This window comes from Lethenteron reissneri, chromosome 61 (assembly GCF_015708825.2).
Source record: "Lethenteron reissneri isolate LAM-NWPU_2019-01 chromosome 61, ASM1570882v1, whole genome shotgun sequence".
NCBI classification, from domain to species: Eukaryota; Metazoa; Chordata; class Hyperoartia; order Petromyzontiformes; family Petromyzontidae; genus Lethenteron; species Lethenteron reissneri.
In genome coordinates, this window is record NC_083839.1 from 561,250 (window position 1) to 579,322 (window position 18,073).

The following is an 18,073-nucleotide window of genomic DNA, read 5'->3' on the forward strand; positions in this document are numbered from 1 at the left end:
TATGAAGTGAGCAGTGAAATAGTTTTTTTTACCGCATATCGCCCCCTACTGGCAAACGAATACACATGCTGGTAGTCCGGCTGCTTTTAAAGACGTTGTACTCACCGCAGAGAACTGTAGCGACACGACCGCTGCACTCTACGATAGCTGGCGCCAAACGGTGCCACACTCCCTCCCGTATGGCCCGTTACTTCCGATTCGTCGTTCCGTCCCGTTAAGCGCCAAAGTTGGGGGCGTAAAGAGCCCAAGAACTTGAGGCAATCAAATCCCTTTTGAGCCTAAACTCTCCTTTCCCTTCTCGCGCAGGATTTCAGGGGCAGCCCCGCGGGAGGCCTGTCACGCTGTGACCTGGTTCGCCGCCTCCTGCAGGCCGGCTGCCCCGCCGAGCAGATTGAGGCTCCCAGAAGCCGGCGGTCGATCACGAAGGATATGCCGCTGAGCGAGAAGTTGGACACTGCGGCAGCTGGCGGCGGCGGCGGCGGTTTAGCGGCTGTGGTGCAGCAGTCGCCGCAAGCCGTAACTCTGAATTTGCGGCCCGGTGAGTCCACGGTCTGATGAGAGTTGGGGCGGGGTGAGAGGTGAAATAATTGCACCAGGGCCCCAAGTTCAGGGCCTTGCGGGCCTCTACATGAAATACAAAGCATTTGAGTTTATATTTCATGCGAAGTGATGGGGGGGGGGGGGGGGGGGCTCCCGCACGTGATGTTCCGTGGCCATAAATTTCGCTCCCAAGGGCCTGGTCTTATCCCTGATGGTGTTGGATGGTTGTGGACGTCCCAGCTCTACCGCACGCACCATGCTCATTAAGAATCTCATTGCACCTGCTGCTGTCAATCTGGCCACGTGCTATGTGGTTGGAGTACAGCTGGCAATGGGAAGACCGGGCATTAAACATTCAGTTGGTGGTTGACTCGGCTATTCATCCGTCTAGAGTTGATCAAACGAGTACCACTTTGTGGGAAGTTATGAATAATCGGGCTGTGGGTTTGCACATCCCTGTCACAAGAATGTAATTTCCACCACTTGCTAAGTGCGGTAAACAGCCGGTGGGCATCTCCCTATGTTCACCAGTGTGTGAAATCACTTGGTGCATTGTGCATGTGTGCAATGTTTGGAAAGAACATTGTTTACAAGCTTAAAATAAAGTAGACATGTCACTTTGTTGATAAGTAGTCAAACGATGACTCGAATATCTTTATTTATTTATTTAAAACGTTGTGGATGTTTCTTTGCGACGTTTAAACATTCTGCGTGTCCAGACACCCACGATGCGCTCAGTGGCTGCTCGCCCCCCTGCTATAAACACTTGTCTGTGATCCCACGACCTCACCAACACAAGTAGTAAAAACACATTGTCCTGCGGAGGGAGCTGGTAGGAACGTTGGGTTGCTTGGTCAATGGCCTGCAGGGTCAACGGCGGCGTGGTGTATTCCGCAAATATGCCCGACTGTGAGGGCGGGCACAAGCCGGCGTGAGTAAGTTAAACGTTGAGTTTTATAAGGGCACCACGGGGTGACCAGCCCCTCCCCACCCAGCCCCACCCCTCCTACCCCCCACCCAGCCCCACCCTTTCCCACCCAGCTCCTCCCCACCCAGCCCCTCCCCACCCTCCCCTCCCCACCCAGCCCCTTCCTGCACGACGGGCGGACGGATACAATAATTCCCTGTGGGCTAGTGTAACCAGGAGGTTCCTACCAGTATTAATAGTCAAAGGTGCAATTTTTACTTAAACATGTTGTTGGTGTCTCTTTGCGACGTTTAGAGATATATACATATTGGCCGTTTGGACGCCGACGATACCCAGAGTGTCTGCGCTCCCCTCTGCTCTAAACACTCGTCTCTGATCTCGCAACCTCACCAACAGGGGACCCCGTGAGCTTTGAAGTTCGGGTTCGCCAAGTGGAAGACTACCCGGTGGACATCTACTACATGATGGACCTGTCTCTGTCCATGCACGACGACCTGGCCACCATGCAGCTGCTCGGCTCCCGCTTGGCGGCGGAGATGGCGGGACTCACCAGCAACCTGCGTCTGGGCTTCGGCTCGTTTGTTGACAAACCGGCCTCTCCCTACGCCTTCTCGGCGCCGGCGTACCTTCACAACCCTTGCGCCGGGTGAGAAGCCGCAAGTGCGCATGCACGCACGCAGGTGTGTACGTATGTACGTACGCGCGTGCACGCCTCTCGGTGGACACGGAGCAAAGGATGAAACAGGATGCCCCATTCTGGCGAGGCCTGCCTCACGGTGCGTGAATTCGTGCAAACGCTTGGATGTTAACGCTCTTATCGATTTGTTTCATTATTTTTTCACGTAGTGGGATTTCAGTAAAGTTTGTACTGGTCGACCGGTGGCTCCGTGTAGTTGGTGGGGTGGCCACGATATGCCAATATACTATGATACATCATACGGGGTAACGTCCACAGCTACCGTCATATCGTCCGTTTTGCTAAGCGTCATTGTATCAATTTCTAGCTGTTACCTGTTCGTTTAGTGCCGAGCCACAAACAATGACTGCGCATTCTAGATTTGAAGTTTACATAAATTGGTCCTGCATTTAAATGACCCAAAGTTGCCCTCCAATAGTTCTGAGTGGATACCATGTCTCATGACGTCATCCCGACATCACAATCCGCATCAATCTTGGGAATTTTTAAACAAAACGAAGCCCACGGAGCCACGTTATTTGCCGTGCTCTTCTCACTTCGGTTGAGTGACAGGTGGCACCTTCCCCCCTTCCCCACCCCCCGCTGCCCCATGCTCTCACCGAGCAGGTACAAGCGCTTCCCGAAGTGCGTGCCGTCGTTCGGATTCCGCCACCTGCTCTCGCTCACCGACGAGGTGGACCGCTTCAACGAGGAGGTGAAGCGTCTCAACGTCTCCCGCAACAAGGACGCCCCGGAGGGTGGCTTCGATGCCATCATGCAGGCCGCGGTGTGCGGGGTGCGTTGCGCAGCAGTGCCGGTTACACACAACAACAACGCCATTCGCCACTAAGTGGCGGTGACGTCACCACGATGCGCACACACACACGCACACGCGCATGATGTTCACTCGCCAGGTCAATGTTTAATGTCCCGTCTCGTGCGGCCTTATCTTGGCGTGGTCTGGGACGCTTTTCTTGGTGTTCTTGCTGCCTTTCCCAAGCGTGATGAATCTGACTTCTATGAATAATTAATTTGGTATTTAATTATGTTTTGCGGCCTGCTTACCTTTTTCTCTGTTTGTCACTCCTGTCGTGTGCACGGAGCATACTACAGTGAAACCTTGGATTGCGAGCATAATTCGTTGCAGAAACGTGCTCGTAATCCAAAGCACTCGTATATCAAGCGGATTTCCCCATAAGAAATAATGGAAACTCCGATGGATTCGTTCCACAACCCAAAAATATTTGGTTTAACACGTAGGCTTTCGCGACCAATGTTATTCATAATCAACGATTTTTGGGTTTAGATCGCGTTTATTTATAAATGTGTCGTAACCCTCCACCACCCGACACGGCCAATCAGTAAAAAATGTGTCACGTTGACAAAGACAAATAGTTCACTGCTTTAGCCCACCGGTGTGTTGAAGCAACAACATTCACAATTTGAGTACGACGTTTCGCTGGTAATTACAACCAGCATCATCGGGCAATTCGCCAGAATGGTGAGGCTCTCCTGTGTCTCCCGTTCTTATATAGAGCAGCAGCAGGATGACGTCATCATTAACTCATTAACTCATCAGGTGCAAAGATTCAAGGGGGGAGTGATTGTAATTATATACTAGATTAGTAATCAGGCTATTGTTACGATGCGAGTTGTAGATTAGTAATCATTTGGAATGTGTTTTATTGTGATTATGCTACATTAGTAATCTGTTAGTGGTTGTTTCCCTTATAAGTAATTGTAATGTATCTTATTTAATAATACGCTTCCAGGCCGCACTAAGCCTGTAGCTGTCTGAGCGATTAAAGTTATTTCTGTTTCTCTCAATTTCAATCGATTCTCTAATTAGTCTTTGCCAGTAGTAACTAGTTTTACACAACACTTCCACGTTGTCAAAATCAATTGAGTGTCCCTGTTGGCATGCATGTTCTGCTACTGCCGACAGTTGTGTTTGTGATAGTTTAATATTTCTCTGGTGTTCTTTAAGTCTTACACTAACGTTACGCCCTGTCTGTCCAATATAGCATCTGCCACATACACAATTAATCCGATATACACCTTCTGTTGATAATTTAGGTAATTCGTCTTTAGTGCACGTTACTAGTTGTTGAATTGTGTGTACTGTACCAAATCTTACTGTAATGTTTTGCTTTTGCAAAACACGGGCTAATTTATCAGTTACTCCTGAGATAAATGGTATTTTTATTGTTTTAATAATCTGATCGCTTTCAGCAGTGTTGCTTTGCGATCGTGATTTGGCTTTTAGTGCTCTGTTAATTTGAGCATTATTGTAGCCATTCTGTCTTAGTGCTTTTTTAACATGTTTAATCTCTCTCACTAGACTTTCACCATCTGACACTGTTTTAGCCCGATGTATGAGCGTCTTGATAAGAGAGGATTTCTGAGCTGGGTGATGATGCGAATCTGCATTCAGATAGGCATCAGTGTGCGTTTACAGAAAGCCAACGCACACTGATGCCTATCTGAATGCAGATTCGCATCATCACCCAGCTCAGAAATCCTCTCTTATCAAGACGCTCATACATCGGGCTAAAACAGTGTCAGATGGTGAAAGTCTAGTGAGAGAGATTAAACATGTTAAAGAAGCACTAAGACAGAATGGCTACAATAATGCTCAAATTAACAGAGCACTAAAAGCCAAATCACGATCGCAAAGCAACACTGCTGAAAGCGATCAGATTATTAAAACAATAAAAATACCATTTATCTCAGGAGTAACTGATAAATTAGCCCGTGTTTTGCAAAAGCAAAACATTACAGTAAGATTTGGTACAGTACACAAAATTCAACAACTAGTAACGTGCACTAAAGACGAATTACCTAAATTATCAACAGAAGGTGTATATCGGATTAATTGTGTATGTGGCAGATGCTATATTGGACAGACAGGGCGTAACGTTAGTGTAAGACTTAAAGAACACCAGAGAAATATTAAACTATCACAAACACAACTGTCGGCAGTAGCAGAACATGCATGCCAACAGGGACACTCAATTGATTTTGACAACGTGGAAGTGTTGTGTAAAACTAGTTACTACTGGCAAAGACTAATTAGAGAATCGATTGAAATTGAGAGAAACAGAAATAACTTTAATCGCTCAGACAGCTACAGGCTTAGTGCGGCCTGGAAGCGTATTATTAAATAAGATACATTACAATTACTTATAAAGGAAACAACCACTAACAGATTACTAATGTAGCATAATCACAATAAAACACATTCCAAATGATTACTAATCTACAACTCGCATCGTAACAATAGCCTGATTACTAATCTAGTATATAATTACAATCACTCCCCCCTTGAATCTTTGCACCTGATGAGTTAATGAGTTAATGATGACGTCATCCTGCTGCTGCTCTATATAAGAACGGGAGACACAGGAGAGCCTCACCATTCTGGCGAATTGCCCGATGATGCTGGTTGTAATTACCAGCGAAACGTCGTACTCAAATTGTGAATGTTGTTGCTTCAACACACCGGTGGGCTAAAGCAGTGAACTATTTGTCTTTGTCAACGTGACACATTTTTTACTGATTGGCCGTGTCGGGTGGTGGAGGGTTACGACACATTTATAAATAAACGCGATCTAAACCCAAAAATCGTTGATTATGAAACCAAAAATATTTACGTAAAAATTATTAATCCAAAATACCTTTTTATATTTTTATTATTTTTATTTAATATAAAGTAATCAAATGTATTAATTACTTTTAATCGTGGCTGGTGTGAGGGAGATGAGAGAGAGAAGAGGAGGAGGGGGCCCATTGTTGCAGTACAGTTACTAAAGAACAGCCACTACACTTGGACACAAAATAAAAAAATGCTTTACGCACACACACACGTGGTCACAACACTTTAGTAAACAGTCTACGCTCGCACGGATGTTGACTATACGAGTGAGGCACGCCCACTGAGACCGAGCATGGGAGACGATTACCCACAATCCCGCAGTGAGAGTGAGAGAAGAACCATTGGCTCAGTTGTGATCACGTGACGCTCGGTAGACAAAGCGTATACTGTACGTACTACTCGTATTGCAAGACCTCGCTCGTTTATCAAGTTAAAATTTATCAAAAAAATGTTGCTCGTCTTGCCAAACACTCGCAGCCCAAGTTACTCGCAATCCAAGGTTTTACTGTACATACATCATTCCCATTGACCTACATTTTACTCTCATCCAGAAGTCCCACTAATGCGTTGGGGCCGCTGCTGGAATCTTCTTACTCTGTGTGGCTCTCTCCTCGTTCTTCTGCTTTCATCGCATCCACTGTCATCGTATCTTGTTTCACCGCATCCATATCTCTCACCGCCTGTCCAACTCTCCTCCTTGTGCCGTGCGCCAGTGGTATCTCTATACCCCCCTCTAGTCTCTTCTCAACGCGTACCAATACTACCTCCACGAGCTGTGTAATGTTGTGGGTGCTCAGTGCATCTTCATAACTTCCATTTGATCGCAGTAGGGTTGAAATGCGTTTATAATGAGGCGTTGAATTATACGCTGACCCGATGCGATTTGATGAATTGTCGCAATTCAGGGTTCCGATTTGTTCCGTCTTGGCTTGCTTCTTCCATCTCTTATGTTCCATCCTGTTTTGCTCTCATTATTTTCAGTAGCCAACAGGCAACATTCTCTTGCAATTAGCATGTCATTTTTCATACATTTCAAATAACCGGCTCTTATGGAAACAATTTTTACGCGTGTATCCTGAGTACGAGAATAATTGAATCATTACACGAATCGTTCCAAACCACAAGCAAAAGCAAGCACTTGCGTCGCAAGACTTGCGGAGATGCCTTCAAGCCAACAATTTCATTTGGCAGCAAATTCAAGTTTAAAGTGTATTTTTGTTTAACCCAGTGGTGAGAGCTGAAAGAGACCCGGGTGAGTCTCATTCACAAGAGTTTTCTGGGACATTGGTCTGCCAGTGTCTCCCGAGCGTACGGCAAGTTTTTTTTTAAACGACACGTCCAAGTTTAAGTCTGCGAGCCGTGCGACCCGAGTTTGATTCCCGCTCACGGTCAACACCAGTAACGATTATATTATCTGAACTGGTCTGGGCCTCCCCTATGTCGACTCGGCCTAAAATGAGTACCTAGTGCAGTGTGTTAACATCGCCACTGGGAAGACGAAGGCGGTCGGGCGTGGTGCTCGCCATCCCCACCCCCTCGCGTGCCGTTCCGGCCTTCAAAGGTGCCCGCTAACAGCCCTTGCCCCAACCGTCTGTTAAGGCTATACGGGGGATCTTTGTCTTTGTTGCTAGATGTGAGGAGTGGTGGCACAGTTGCGCGCTGTGCGATCATTTGTGGCGATTGCATGAACCAGTTTTGTTGCCTTCTGTCGGTAAACTTGTCCCTAAATGAGTACCTGGTGTCATCTATAAAACACTGGGGAGACAAAGGCAGCCGGGCATGGTGCTGGCCACACCATCCCCTCGTGCGCCGTGCTCGCCTTCCTAAGAGCTCCGCTAACTGCACTTGCCCCAACAGCTTGTGTTGGACGAGGCCGGCAATCGCGGAATGTGCCCAATGTGCCCTGGCAGGATCGCATTGGCTGGCGCAAGGAGGCGTCTCACCTGCTGGTGTTCGCCACCGACGCTGCCTCGCACCTGGCGCTGGACGGCCGGCTCGGTGGGGTCCTGCGGCCCCACGACGGGCACTGCCACCTCGACAACAATGACAGCTACTCGGCCGCCGACAGCCTGGTGTGATACCCGCGCTCACCGTTGGATTGTTTGCGGTTGGACTGCGCCCGCCTCGTTCATTAGCGACTCACGGTTGGCCTGTGCAGGCCTAGTGCAGTACCCACACAGTTGGCCTGTGCCAACCTGATACATTACGCACAGTCAGTCTGACTGTATATTGAACTTCTTTCGCACCGTACGTAGCAAGTCGTGCTAATCGGAGGTGTGAAATCGGAGGTGCCAGCCTGGTGCAGTACCCAATCACGGTTGGCCTGTGCCAACCTGTTGCATTACCCCACTCAGTATTGGGGTGGTCCGGTAGCTCGGTGCATCATCCACTTGAAGATTTATCGTTTACTACCCTTGTGCTCTACCCACACACACACACACACATGCAGCTGGGCTGTCCCACAGCCTTGTGCCGTGCCCACACACAGAGTTGGGACTGTCTGCTAATCTGGTGCCATGTCTGCTCGCGGTTGGAGTGTGTGTCGGCGTGGTTCAGTTGGCAGACCTGTGGTGAAGTACAATTGTAGTTCGTAATGTGTTGCAATCAGGACGTAATTTTGGTTATAATATCACGTCGTAATAATGCTGCTCTAATTGTAATTACGGTTGACTGCAGGTCTGTTTTTTAATCCTTTATATTAAGTTCGCTTGCTTGCGTGCTTGCGTGCTTGCTTGCTTGCTTACGACCGTGCAAACCTTTTGGTCGTTTTTTAAACCCACTTCCCGTGATCCAATCAAGCTGACATTTTGCACATAGACTCGTTGTGCGAGACAATTAATGTTCGTGAAAATTTTTTTCCAAAATTTTACATTTTTTAGGGAAAACAAATTAAATATTTAATTACCAATTGTTTAATACTGCAGACAATCATCTGACCCATAGGTGGCAGCCATCTCAAGCCAGAGAACGAGAAGACTCGAGCCGCCGCGAATATAAAGGATTTAGAGTGAAAAACTTTGTTTTTATGGGTTATACTTATTACTATCTGCCAGCCGGAGGCAGTGATGCATGCTCATTCACTTAAATATTGCTGCTGCATGAGCTTCACATGCTCCCGCATTTCTATATTTTTTCGTAAAATATTTTTTCTGTGTAGGATTACCCCTCCCTGGGATTCCTCGGCGAGAAGTTGGCCGAAAACAACATCAACTTAATTTTTGCCGTGACCACCCCATATTTTGGTCTGTACAAGGTAAGGTCTGGGTACCTCTGGTACGCGTGTTATTCTAATCTGCTCCCCTCCACGTGCCCTCTCTGCTTCAGTGCTCAGTGCCACTTGTAGATACCACCACCACCACCTCTCCCCCCTATTCTCCATTCCGTGCGTGGTCACTCCTCTGTGTACATGTTGGCAGGGTGCCGCAGTGGTAACGCATGTGCCCAACAGCAGGGAGGGCATGGGGTTCGATTCTCGACTCGGGCACCTGTCTGCGTGGAGTTTTTATGTTCTCTCTTTCTCTCTGCCCCCTGTGTTCTGCTTTGGTTTCCTCTGAGTTCACCGTTTTTCTCCCATTGTTAGTAATATGCCGCCTAACTGGTATTGACCACACATCCCAATGCTGAAACATCACCCGCAAATGACTCAATTGGGATCACGCGCACAGCAGAAGCAACGTTGTCTGCTGTGCAAATTTGACAGGACCCTCTTGATAAAGAGTCGAGACTCGGCGAGGCAGGCAAACTTAATAATGACAATACATTATTTCCTTGAAGTGCACATTGACATTTGCCTTCGAGTCGCTGCTCTCATGACTGACTCCGTGTCCACCCCAATGTCTTCCATGACATTTGTATTTCAATTCATCCCTCTTCTCATCTGCGTCGTGAATCCCGACCAGCCTCCCTCTCATCGTTGCATTCACCTCTTTCCAATGGCCTGTCTCCCCCACTCCTGTGCAAAAGATTGAGATGTGGCCCGCATTGTTACTTTTTAATCATGCTCTTTGGTTTTTTCGGTAAAGTCACGAAGGTGAAAACAAATAAAAATAAAATGACTAAATTAAATCACGACGTTTTAGAAGCAACACAAGCATCCGTCATCAGGTGTGACTGCTCCAGCAAAATTACTGTCGCGTATGAATGAAAAAACAAAAACAAAGAGTATGGATCCTTGCAGTCACGAAAACTTAAAATCTATAATTTTTAATCATAGTTGCTGAACACAGTCTCAAAGGTCAGAAGGTCATTGCGTATTTGTGAAGGTGTGGGCAGGGTAGACGCGGGAGCATATAAGCACAGTACAACAATGCTTAATGCCCACCACGCAGCTCCGCAGCAGCCTCTTGTGCACTGTTAAGCAAATTATTTGGCGATGCTGCGATGGCATTGGTGCACGATCACAAATAACGCGCGGAAATTCTACGCAATCATCAGTAACACTGCTTCAAACGAAAAACAATAATTATAGGACGACGTTTCAGGCAAATTCCTTTCTTGGTGTGCTCTGAAGGAGAGGCCATGACCCAACACGTCACCCATTTTCTTGGTTCTTTCGGTAAAGTCACGTAGAATGGAAATAATAAAATAATAAAAATAAAACATAATAATAATTTATTATGCTTTATTTTTATTATTAATACTAATTTATTATGTTTTATTTTTATTATTATTTATAATGTTTTATTTTTATTATTTTATTATTTCCCTTCTACGTGACTTTACCGAAAGAACCATGAAGATGAATCCCTGCAGTCACGAAAGCTTTAAACTGAAATTTACGTCGCCCATTGTATATATTTGTTAATTTTTTTATTAGGCGTGGGTGGTCATCCGTCCAAAGCACGTCCAGGCTCGGTCCGTTTCATTTCCGAGTTCCGACGAGGCCTCCCCACGCCCCGGTGTGACAAGGCCACAGGCAGCCGTCTTCATAAAGTCAGTCCTGGACTAAGTCCTCTTTGAACCTCGTTTGAGTTGTTCACGGTGGTGGGAGATGAGGCAGGTGTGTCGTTCCTTTCATTTTAACAGCAGCTCATGGTGTGGAGGCGCTGGTGTTTCCTGGGGTCGGGTTACATAAGACTGTGGGTGGGGGTATTATGGGTGTGGTAGGGGGGGTGAAGGGCTTTCGGCATCATCCGCAGTAGCTTAGGTCTCCTCGTGCTAATGGATTATATTCACGTGCGCGCCGTGCTTGTATTAAAAGGGTGCAAATGAATGGCGTCGTTGTTGCGACCACGTTTTTCAAATCACGGCGAATGGATTACGGTTTAGGCTTCCAGACGGACCCACCACCACCACCGCGGCACGCCTAACCGTGGCCTTGCCAATGCCCTAGATCTCCTCCTGTTAAATAACAAATTGGAGCGCTACACGCTGCACGCGATCGATGATTGGCATGGGCATCCTACACGATGCAGAAAACGCCGGATTCAAATTAACGGTTTCAATTGAATGGGAAAACGCGTGCGCAAACACGCAGGGGTTTTTATCTCAATTTAAGAGTGACGGCTACGATCAGATTGGAACAGGACAAGCAGATGATTCGAGACCCCAACCATCGCAAACTCCTGGCTTTGACATTCCTCCTCAAAGACACTGCTGGTGTTGTGACCATCAACGGCATCGCAGCATCAACAGGCCGACGCGCACATCTCCTTCACGAATGGACAAGTCACAGTCAGTCGTGCAATTGTGGCCACACAACCCAAACCACGGACCCATGTCGTAGCACCACTGTAGTCTGGGCTCCTTCATGGGAGGAGGAGAAGGGGAGGTGGAATCGCAGAAATACCACACGAACCCTCTCGTGGCTCGCAGACCTCGCTTGACGTTGGCGTTCATCTCCTGGGCGCGTTGTTCATCATACGCAAGAACAGAATAGAGCTTGTCCCGGTGTCGATGGATCCATTTGTAAAGTCTGCACTATGTGTGAATAGCTAACGACAGTGTCGTGTGTGTGTGTGTCTGTGCGTGCGTAGAACTACAAGGTGCTCGCTAACAGCACTTGCCCCTACAGTCTGTTAAGGCTATAAGGGGGATTTTTGTCTTTGTCTTTGTAGAGCTACACGGAGCTTCTGCCGGGTGCCACAGTTGGGATCCTCGCAAACGACTCCAGCAATGTCATCGAGCTCATCGTATCCGCGTACAACGTGCGTACCACACACCACTCGACACGCTTGTATATTGAACTTTTTTCACACCGTGCGTAGCCAACCGTGTTTATCGGAGGTGCGGGGCGGAGGACGACAAACTAAACGCAAGAAGCAGTTCTGAAGATATTAGTTTTAAATCTAGATTTCAAAGGGGATAGCTCCCAGTCGCTTCCCAATATTGGAAGAAAGTGTGTTCCAGACGGCCGCAGAAGCGCATCTGAACTAAACTAACTTTTTATTTTACCAGTTAATGCCCGCTGAGTTTTATAGCTTTTTTTTTCAGAAGCGACCTGGCCACAAACGATAGCTTAACAAAGTGGCTTATCACATGGAAATTTATAGCAGCCAAACACTCTAAACGCATGCTTTTACATTTTAGAGGGAAAAATCAGAGGACCCGGAGAAAAATCCACGCGACCACGGTGCGAACATACAAACTCCTAATATACGGGTGTTCGGGTTGTGATCGAACTCACGACCTTCTGCATAACGGGCGAGGTAGTTAAGCGCGCGATGTGATGACCGTCTTTGTGTCGATTGGCTCGGCAAAAGCTGCCGCTGCTGCTGCGAGGATGACCGGATTTTGCGCGATGGTTTACACGCCCCTTGACCATATCGGCGAGGTATCGTGGTTCATTTGTGGCAAGCGTTTTTGTTTCGGATGAGAGAGAGAGGCCTCTGTGCCTGTGTGCGCAGTGTGCATGCGTTTGTTGCCGCTGGCCCACTGTGGCATGGAAAATGCGATTCCGAGCGAAAGTTGTCAATGATTGTGCTCGTCGTTAGCGGGAAATGGGAACGGTAATACGGGTGACCTGGATTTACGGACGTGTGCTTTCATCGGATCCCTTCTTACGAGCGACTATGAATTGCGATTCTTACAATTCATAGGGTAAAACACTTGACAATTAATCTTGATTTGAAGCTTTCGTGACTGCAGGAATCCATACTCTTTGGTTATTTCGGTAAAGTCACGTAGGTAGAAAAAGGATAATATAATAATAATAAATCTACCTACGTGACTTTACCGGAAGAACCAAAGAGTACTTGACAATTGGAACACCTGGCTACCTGGAATTCGCACTTAGCTCGACTGTGTTGGCCAATAAAAATTATTAAAATAAAAAAAATCCACAGTCTATCCAATGGAAGAAAATAAGAAATATAATTAAATATTGTCCGTGATATTTGCTTAGACTAATATACACAATCGATGATGTGTAATGGAATGCACTGCAACACATTGTATAGTGTAGTGTATAATGTCTAAAATATGTATGTTCGTGTTTAAGCGTGTATTAAATAAACTCAATATATTAGTGGTGGGGGAAGGAGTGATGGAGGGGAGGGGTGGTAGGGGATGGAGGGGAGGGGTTGTGGGGGATGGAGGGGAGGGTTATGGGGGATGGAGGGGTAGTGGAGAATGGAGGGGATGGGGAAGGGTAGGGGGATGGAGGGGAGGGGTTGTGGGGGATGGGGGAGACCGATGTACCCTCAACCACTGAACCAAGCAAATCACCAGCACAGTAGACAACGCACAGTACTCTGCAGTTATTTTATTTTTAGTCCATACGGTAAAACACACGCGCACTACACACGGGCATATACAGACGGTTGCAATTTTTTTCTCTTCTGGGTACATTTTTCATGTTCATTCGCAGCTATCTGGACTCTTCACGCCACCAGACTTTTCGGCTTGACCTCACCGCAGCTGCTCCTGCTCTCTGTCCGGCCGCCCGAGGTGTCACTGTACAATTTCCGTGAACGTTTTGAGGGGGGCGTGGGGGGCGCGGGTTTGTTACGCAGCAGTGCAGAGAATTATTGACCGGCGGATCTCAGCCCGCGTGGCCGCTGTGCAATCGTCGCATCTTCCCGAAGAGTGGGGGGGGGGGGGGGGGGTGCAGGGGGGGGGGCGCTTTTGTTGCTAGCCAACTGGAAGTCGCGGTGACCCCTCACCCCTTTGTGGACGGACGGGGAGACTTAAGGAAGTCTTGCGGGCTATGCGAGCTGTTGGAAAAACAGCAGCCCCCCTTCTACTGTGGACTGCCGCACCCACCCTGCTGTCAGCTGCTCGCTGCCTCGGTGTTTAAAAACAGCTGTTGCGTTGGATGGGAGGAGGGGGGGGTGGTTGCTCTCCACGTCACGCTGTGGTCATCAAAACCCCGTTACTTTAGAATCGCGTTCATTTTCCCATATTTTTTCATCTGTGTTTTCTGAGCAAATGTTATTTTAATTTAGTTTTTTCTGCTTCCAATTGTGCCAACTCTATTCCGAAGTCTGGCAAAGCAACGCATCGCCCCCCCCCCCCCATGTGTTAGGAGAATGGCCCGGATAAGCAAACCTGACGGAACTTATTTCCAAAGTGGTTTTGCAAACCTGCAAAGTGGGAAACGTTTTGTCACGTAGCGATAAACAACAAACGGTATCATGTGATTTACTTGGGAGAGCAGATTTACGTGGAGATAGAGCGATGGAATCAGTTCGCGTGCAGGTGCTAGGCGGATTATCACATTGCGGGATCATGAGAAGTGTTGGCCACTTGGGGGAGGCCTTCATCCAGCAGCAGATGGCCGATGATCATGATTATACGAGATAACACGAATCATCCTCTGAACTACTTTTGTGGTCATCTTTTTGACGAAAGATGCTACGTTACAAAATCTATTACGATTATGAGCTGGCAGCGTAGTACGCAGGCACAAATATTCCATACGTATTTCCGTTGAAAAAATTCGTCAATAACAAACTCAACTTTGACGAATGTGTCAAAATCGATTTCCTTTATTCCCGTCATTATTATGATTGCCGTCTGTCCCTGGTGTTAAGACCACCTTCGACAGCTTGTGCCCCCCCCCCCCACCACCAGCAGTTATATCCCTGACTTGGCAGGGACCCTTCTTGAGACAGACCCAATATTGCGGCTGCGTCGTGCCTCCCGGCGTCTCGTGAGCTGCCACTTCGTAGGAAGCGGTGGATCGGCGGTAAACGCCGCCACCGCCACTCAGTCGGCCGCCCGATGTGCGCGACCGTTAGAAATTTTGGGCCTTGCCGTTATACAGGAACGGGCAACGCGCTCCGAAGTCAGTCGGCCCCGGGGGAGATGTTTGTTGTTGTGCGGAGGAGCGACAGTGTTGCCCTTGTGTGGTGCGCGGTGCCCCCCCCCCGTCTCCATGGTTCCTCCTGCGGAGTATATTTAGCCTCGGTTCTGGGGCTGCTGCGGGAGAAGGCGTGTAATCGTAATAATACCGTAAAAAGAGTCGGCGGCACTGGTGTGTGTGTGAAAATATATGTTTATATATGTGCAGACAATGGAAGCGGTTTACTCGCTCGAAAACGTATTCGTCGCCGATCGTGTGCAATTTACAACCCGCAGCCGGTGGTGGAAATTCCTCATTCCTATGGCAGGGGGAAATTCACTTGACAAAATGTGACTTGTGTGTCATGGAGAGGTGATGGGGTTGGATAACGCCGGTTGGCGTTTGAACTGGCTGTCGTTCTGATTGCGAAGTAACACGCTACGACCGCTGCACCACTCTGGATCGCTTGCATTGATCCAAGTGATTTTGCTGCTCAAATGAGCATGGAGGTGGAGCTCATCCGTTGTTGACAGCCCTAAGACAGTGGTGGAAACTCCTCGTTTCTATGACGGGGGGCGAGTGATATCATAGCACGACCACTGTTGATGGCACCACAAAGTGGTATCTATTTTATCGACCCAGCCGGAGTGATGGGCCGAGTCAAACCCCCAGTCAGGGATTTGAACTCGCAACATTCCAAGTGCAAAGCCGCTCACCTCAATAATATGTCGTGTTCATATTCCGGCGTCCATGAATAAAATCATTTTACATTTTGTTCTGTGCTTAGTTCGGCTTAAATTTCAGTCTCCTGAGAACTGAAAAAGTGGGTTGGAATGTCATGGAACAAACATCGCTGTGTCCCGGTGCAGATGGGGAAGTTGCTGCCACCTAGTGTGCATAACAGGGCACTCGAAGGGATCTCCAAAGTACAGTGGTACCCCGGCGATCAAACTTAATTCGTTCCAGAAGGACATTCGAAACACCGATTTTGTTCGAACACCGAATTAATTTTCCCCATAAGAATGAATGTAAATGACGTTAATTTGTTCCAGACAAAAGAAATATCTCATTATAAAGCATTTTTACACGAAGCTTACAGTAATTACATGCATAAAAGCATACAAAAAAACAAGAAACACAATAAATAAATGGAATAAATATATGGAATGAATGAAATAAATGAACATTGAACTTCACTTTACCTGTAGTAAGGAGAGTTGATGGCTTGAGTGGAAGGTGGTGAGGAGGAGGAGGAGGTGGAAAAACCTTTGTCTGGGCAAGCGTCATGCACGCTGCCATACGCGATTGCCCGTTCGACCTCCGAATTTCGTTCGGTTTCCGGGGCAAAAAATGTTCAGAAATATCGTTCGAACACCGATTGGTTCGAGTTCTGGTGCGTTCGATCTCTGAGGTTCTACTGTAGTTCTGTGCATGAAAAAAGAACAATACGCCTTACGCTTTCTGGCAATTAAACAGGAGGGGTTAAGATGTTAAAACAACAAATAGAAACCTTTTGCAAGGAATCAAGTTCACATTAACCACACGTACTTGTGGTGGACAAGCAAGCAAACATGCTCTGATAATAATATCTGCGTTGTCTTTGAAACTGATTGGCCGACACCAGAGACAGCCTTCTTTAGGACCTCGTCTCACCAGTGTCAGAGCAGAGAACGCCAAAAGGCGGGACTCTTTCTCTTTTTTGTGTTCGATCATTGCGTAGTGTACAATGTCACAATGTTTAACTGTAACCTTCCACCACATGACAGAGGCAATGAAATAAAGTTGTCACGTGATGGGCAAATGTGCCAGTTTACTTGATTTTCAGCAAAACCAGAGGCATGTCGCTTTTTAAATCCTTTATATTAAGTTCGCTTGCTTGCTTGCTTGCGTGCTTGCGTGCTTGCTTGCTTACGACCGTGCAAATCTTTCGGTCGTTTTTTAACCCACTTCCTGTGATCCAATCGAGCTGACATTTTGCACACAGACTCTTTGTGCGAGACAATTAATGTTCGTGAATTTTTTTCTCCCAAATTTTTGCACTGTTTAGGGAAAACAAATTAAATATTTAATTACCAATTGCTTAATACTGGCAGACAATCATCTGACCCATAGGTGGCAGCCATCTCAAGCCAGAGGACGAGAGGACTCTAGCCGCCACGCATATAAAGGATTTATAGGGAAAAACTTTGTTTTTACGGGTTTATACTTGTTAACATTGCGTGTGGCGTTTAAAATCCCACTTGTCCTGAAAACCCAAGTCGCTCGGAATATCTTCCAGTCACGTGGCAGCTTGACTTTGATTGGCTGTGTCGGCTGTCGCGGGAGGGTATTTGGTAAAACGTTTTACATTGTAACCTGCACGGTGATCTCACCCGAAAGACGGCGATAATTGTCATTCTCAATATTTGGTCGTGAAAAGTCCACGCGTAAAAGAGAAGTTAGGAATGGTGTCGGAATTAAAAAAAATCGTTTCCATATGAGACGGAGAGCTCGAGGAGAGTAACATTTGGGGACGTGACAAAGAGGAAAACGGAACCGGGGCCATGTTTTAGAGCAAACGCTGCATGTGGTGCGGTGTGGCGTCAGACATCCATAATTAGTTCATTCCCCTTTCACCAGAGAAACCGCTGACTTGATTCACGCCGAGGATGAAATGTCTTGCCGTTTACTGCCGAGTAGAGTAACGTGCAGAGAGGTGAGCATGCGCGGAATAAATGGCAGTCCAACGATCAGTCAGTTGTGTGGTTCTAGATTTGATGTTTTCGTGACTGCAAGGATTTGTACTATTTAGTTTTTTCGGTAAAGTGACTTAGGAATAAATAAATAAATAGACAACTAAATAAAATCACGACGTTTCGGAGGCAGCGTGTGTGTTGCGGAGGCAGCTTGTGTTGCCTCCGAAACGTCGTGATTTAGTTTAGTTATTTTTTCATTTTTCTTTTTTACTTAAGTGACTTTACCGAAAAACCAAAGAGCACTGCTGTGTGGTGATGTCATGGTTTGCCCAACTCGCAATTCGACGAATCGTCACCAGTCAGGGCGGCGACTCAT

General features: G+C 47.2%; 1 protein-coding gene across 1 annotated transcript in view; it reads left to right on the forward strand.

The window, feature by feature from the left end:
- The window catches only part of LOC133358311 (integrin beta-5-like), a 43,352-nt gene that overhangs the window by 3,254 nt on the left and 22,025 nt on the right, over positions 1 to 18,073 (forward strand). The window contains exons 3-8 of the mRNA XM_061576566.1: positions 307 to 538; positions 1,865 to 2,114; positions 2,772 to 2,940; positions 7,710 to 7,871; positions 8,957 to 9,052; positions 11,856 to 11,945. Coding sequence (XP_061432550.1) covers positions 307 to 538; positions 1,865 to 2,114; positions 2,772 to 2,940; positions 7,710 to 7,871; positions 8,957 to 9,052; positions 11,856 to 11,945 — 999 coding nt within the window. The remainder of the gene's footprint in view (positions 1 to 306; positions 539 to 1,864; positions 2,115 to 2,771; positions 2,941 to 7,709; positions 7,872 to 8,956; positions 9,053 to 11,855; positions 11,946 to 18,073) is intronic.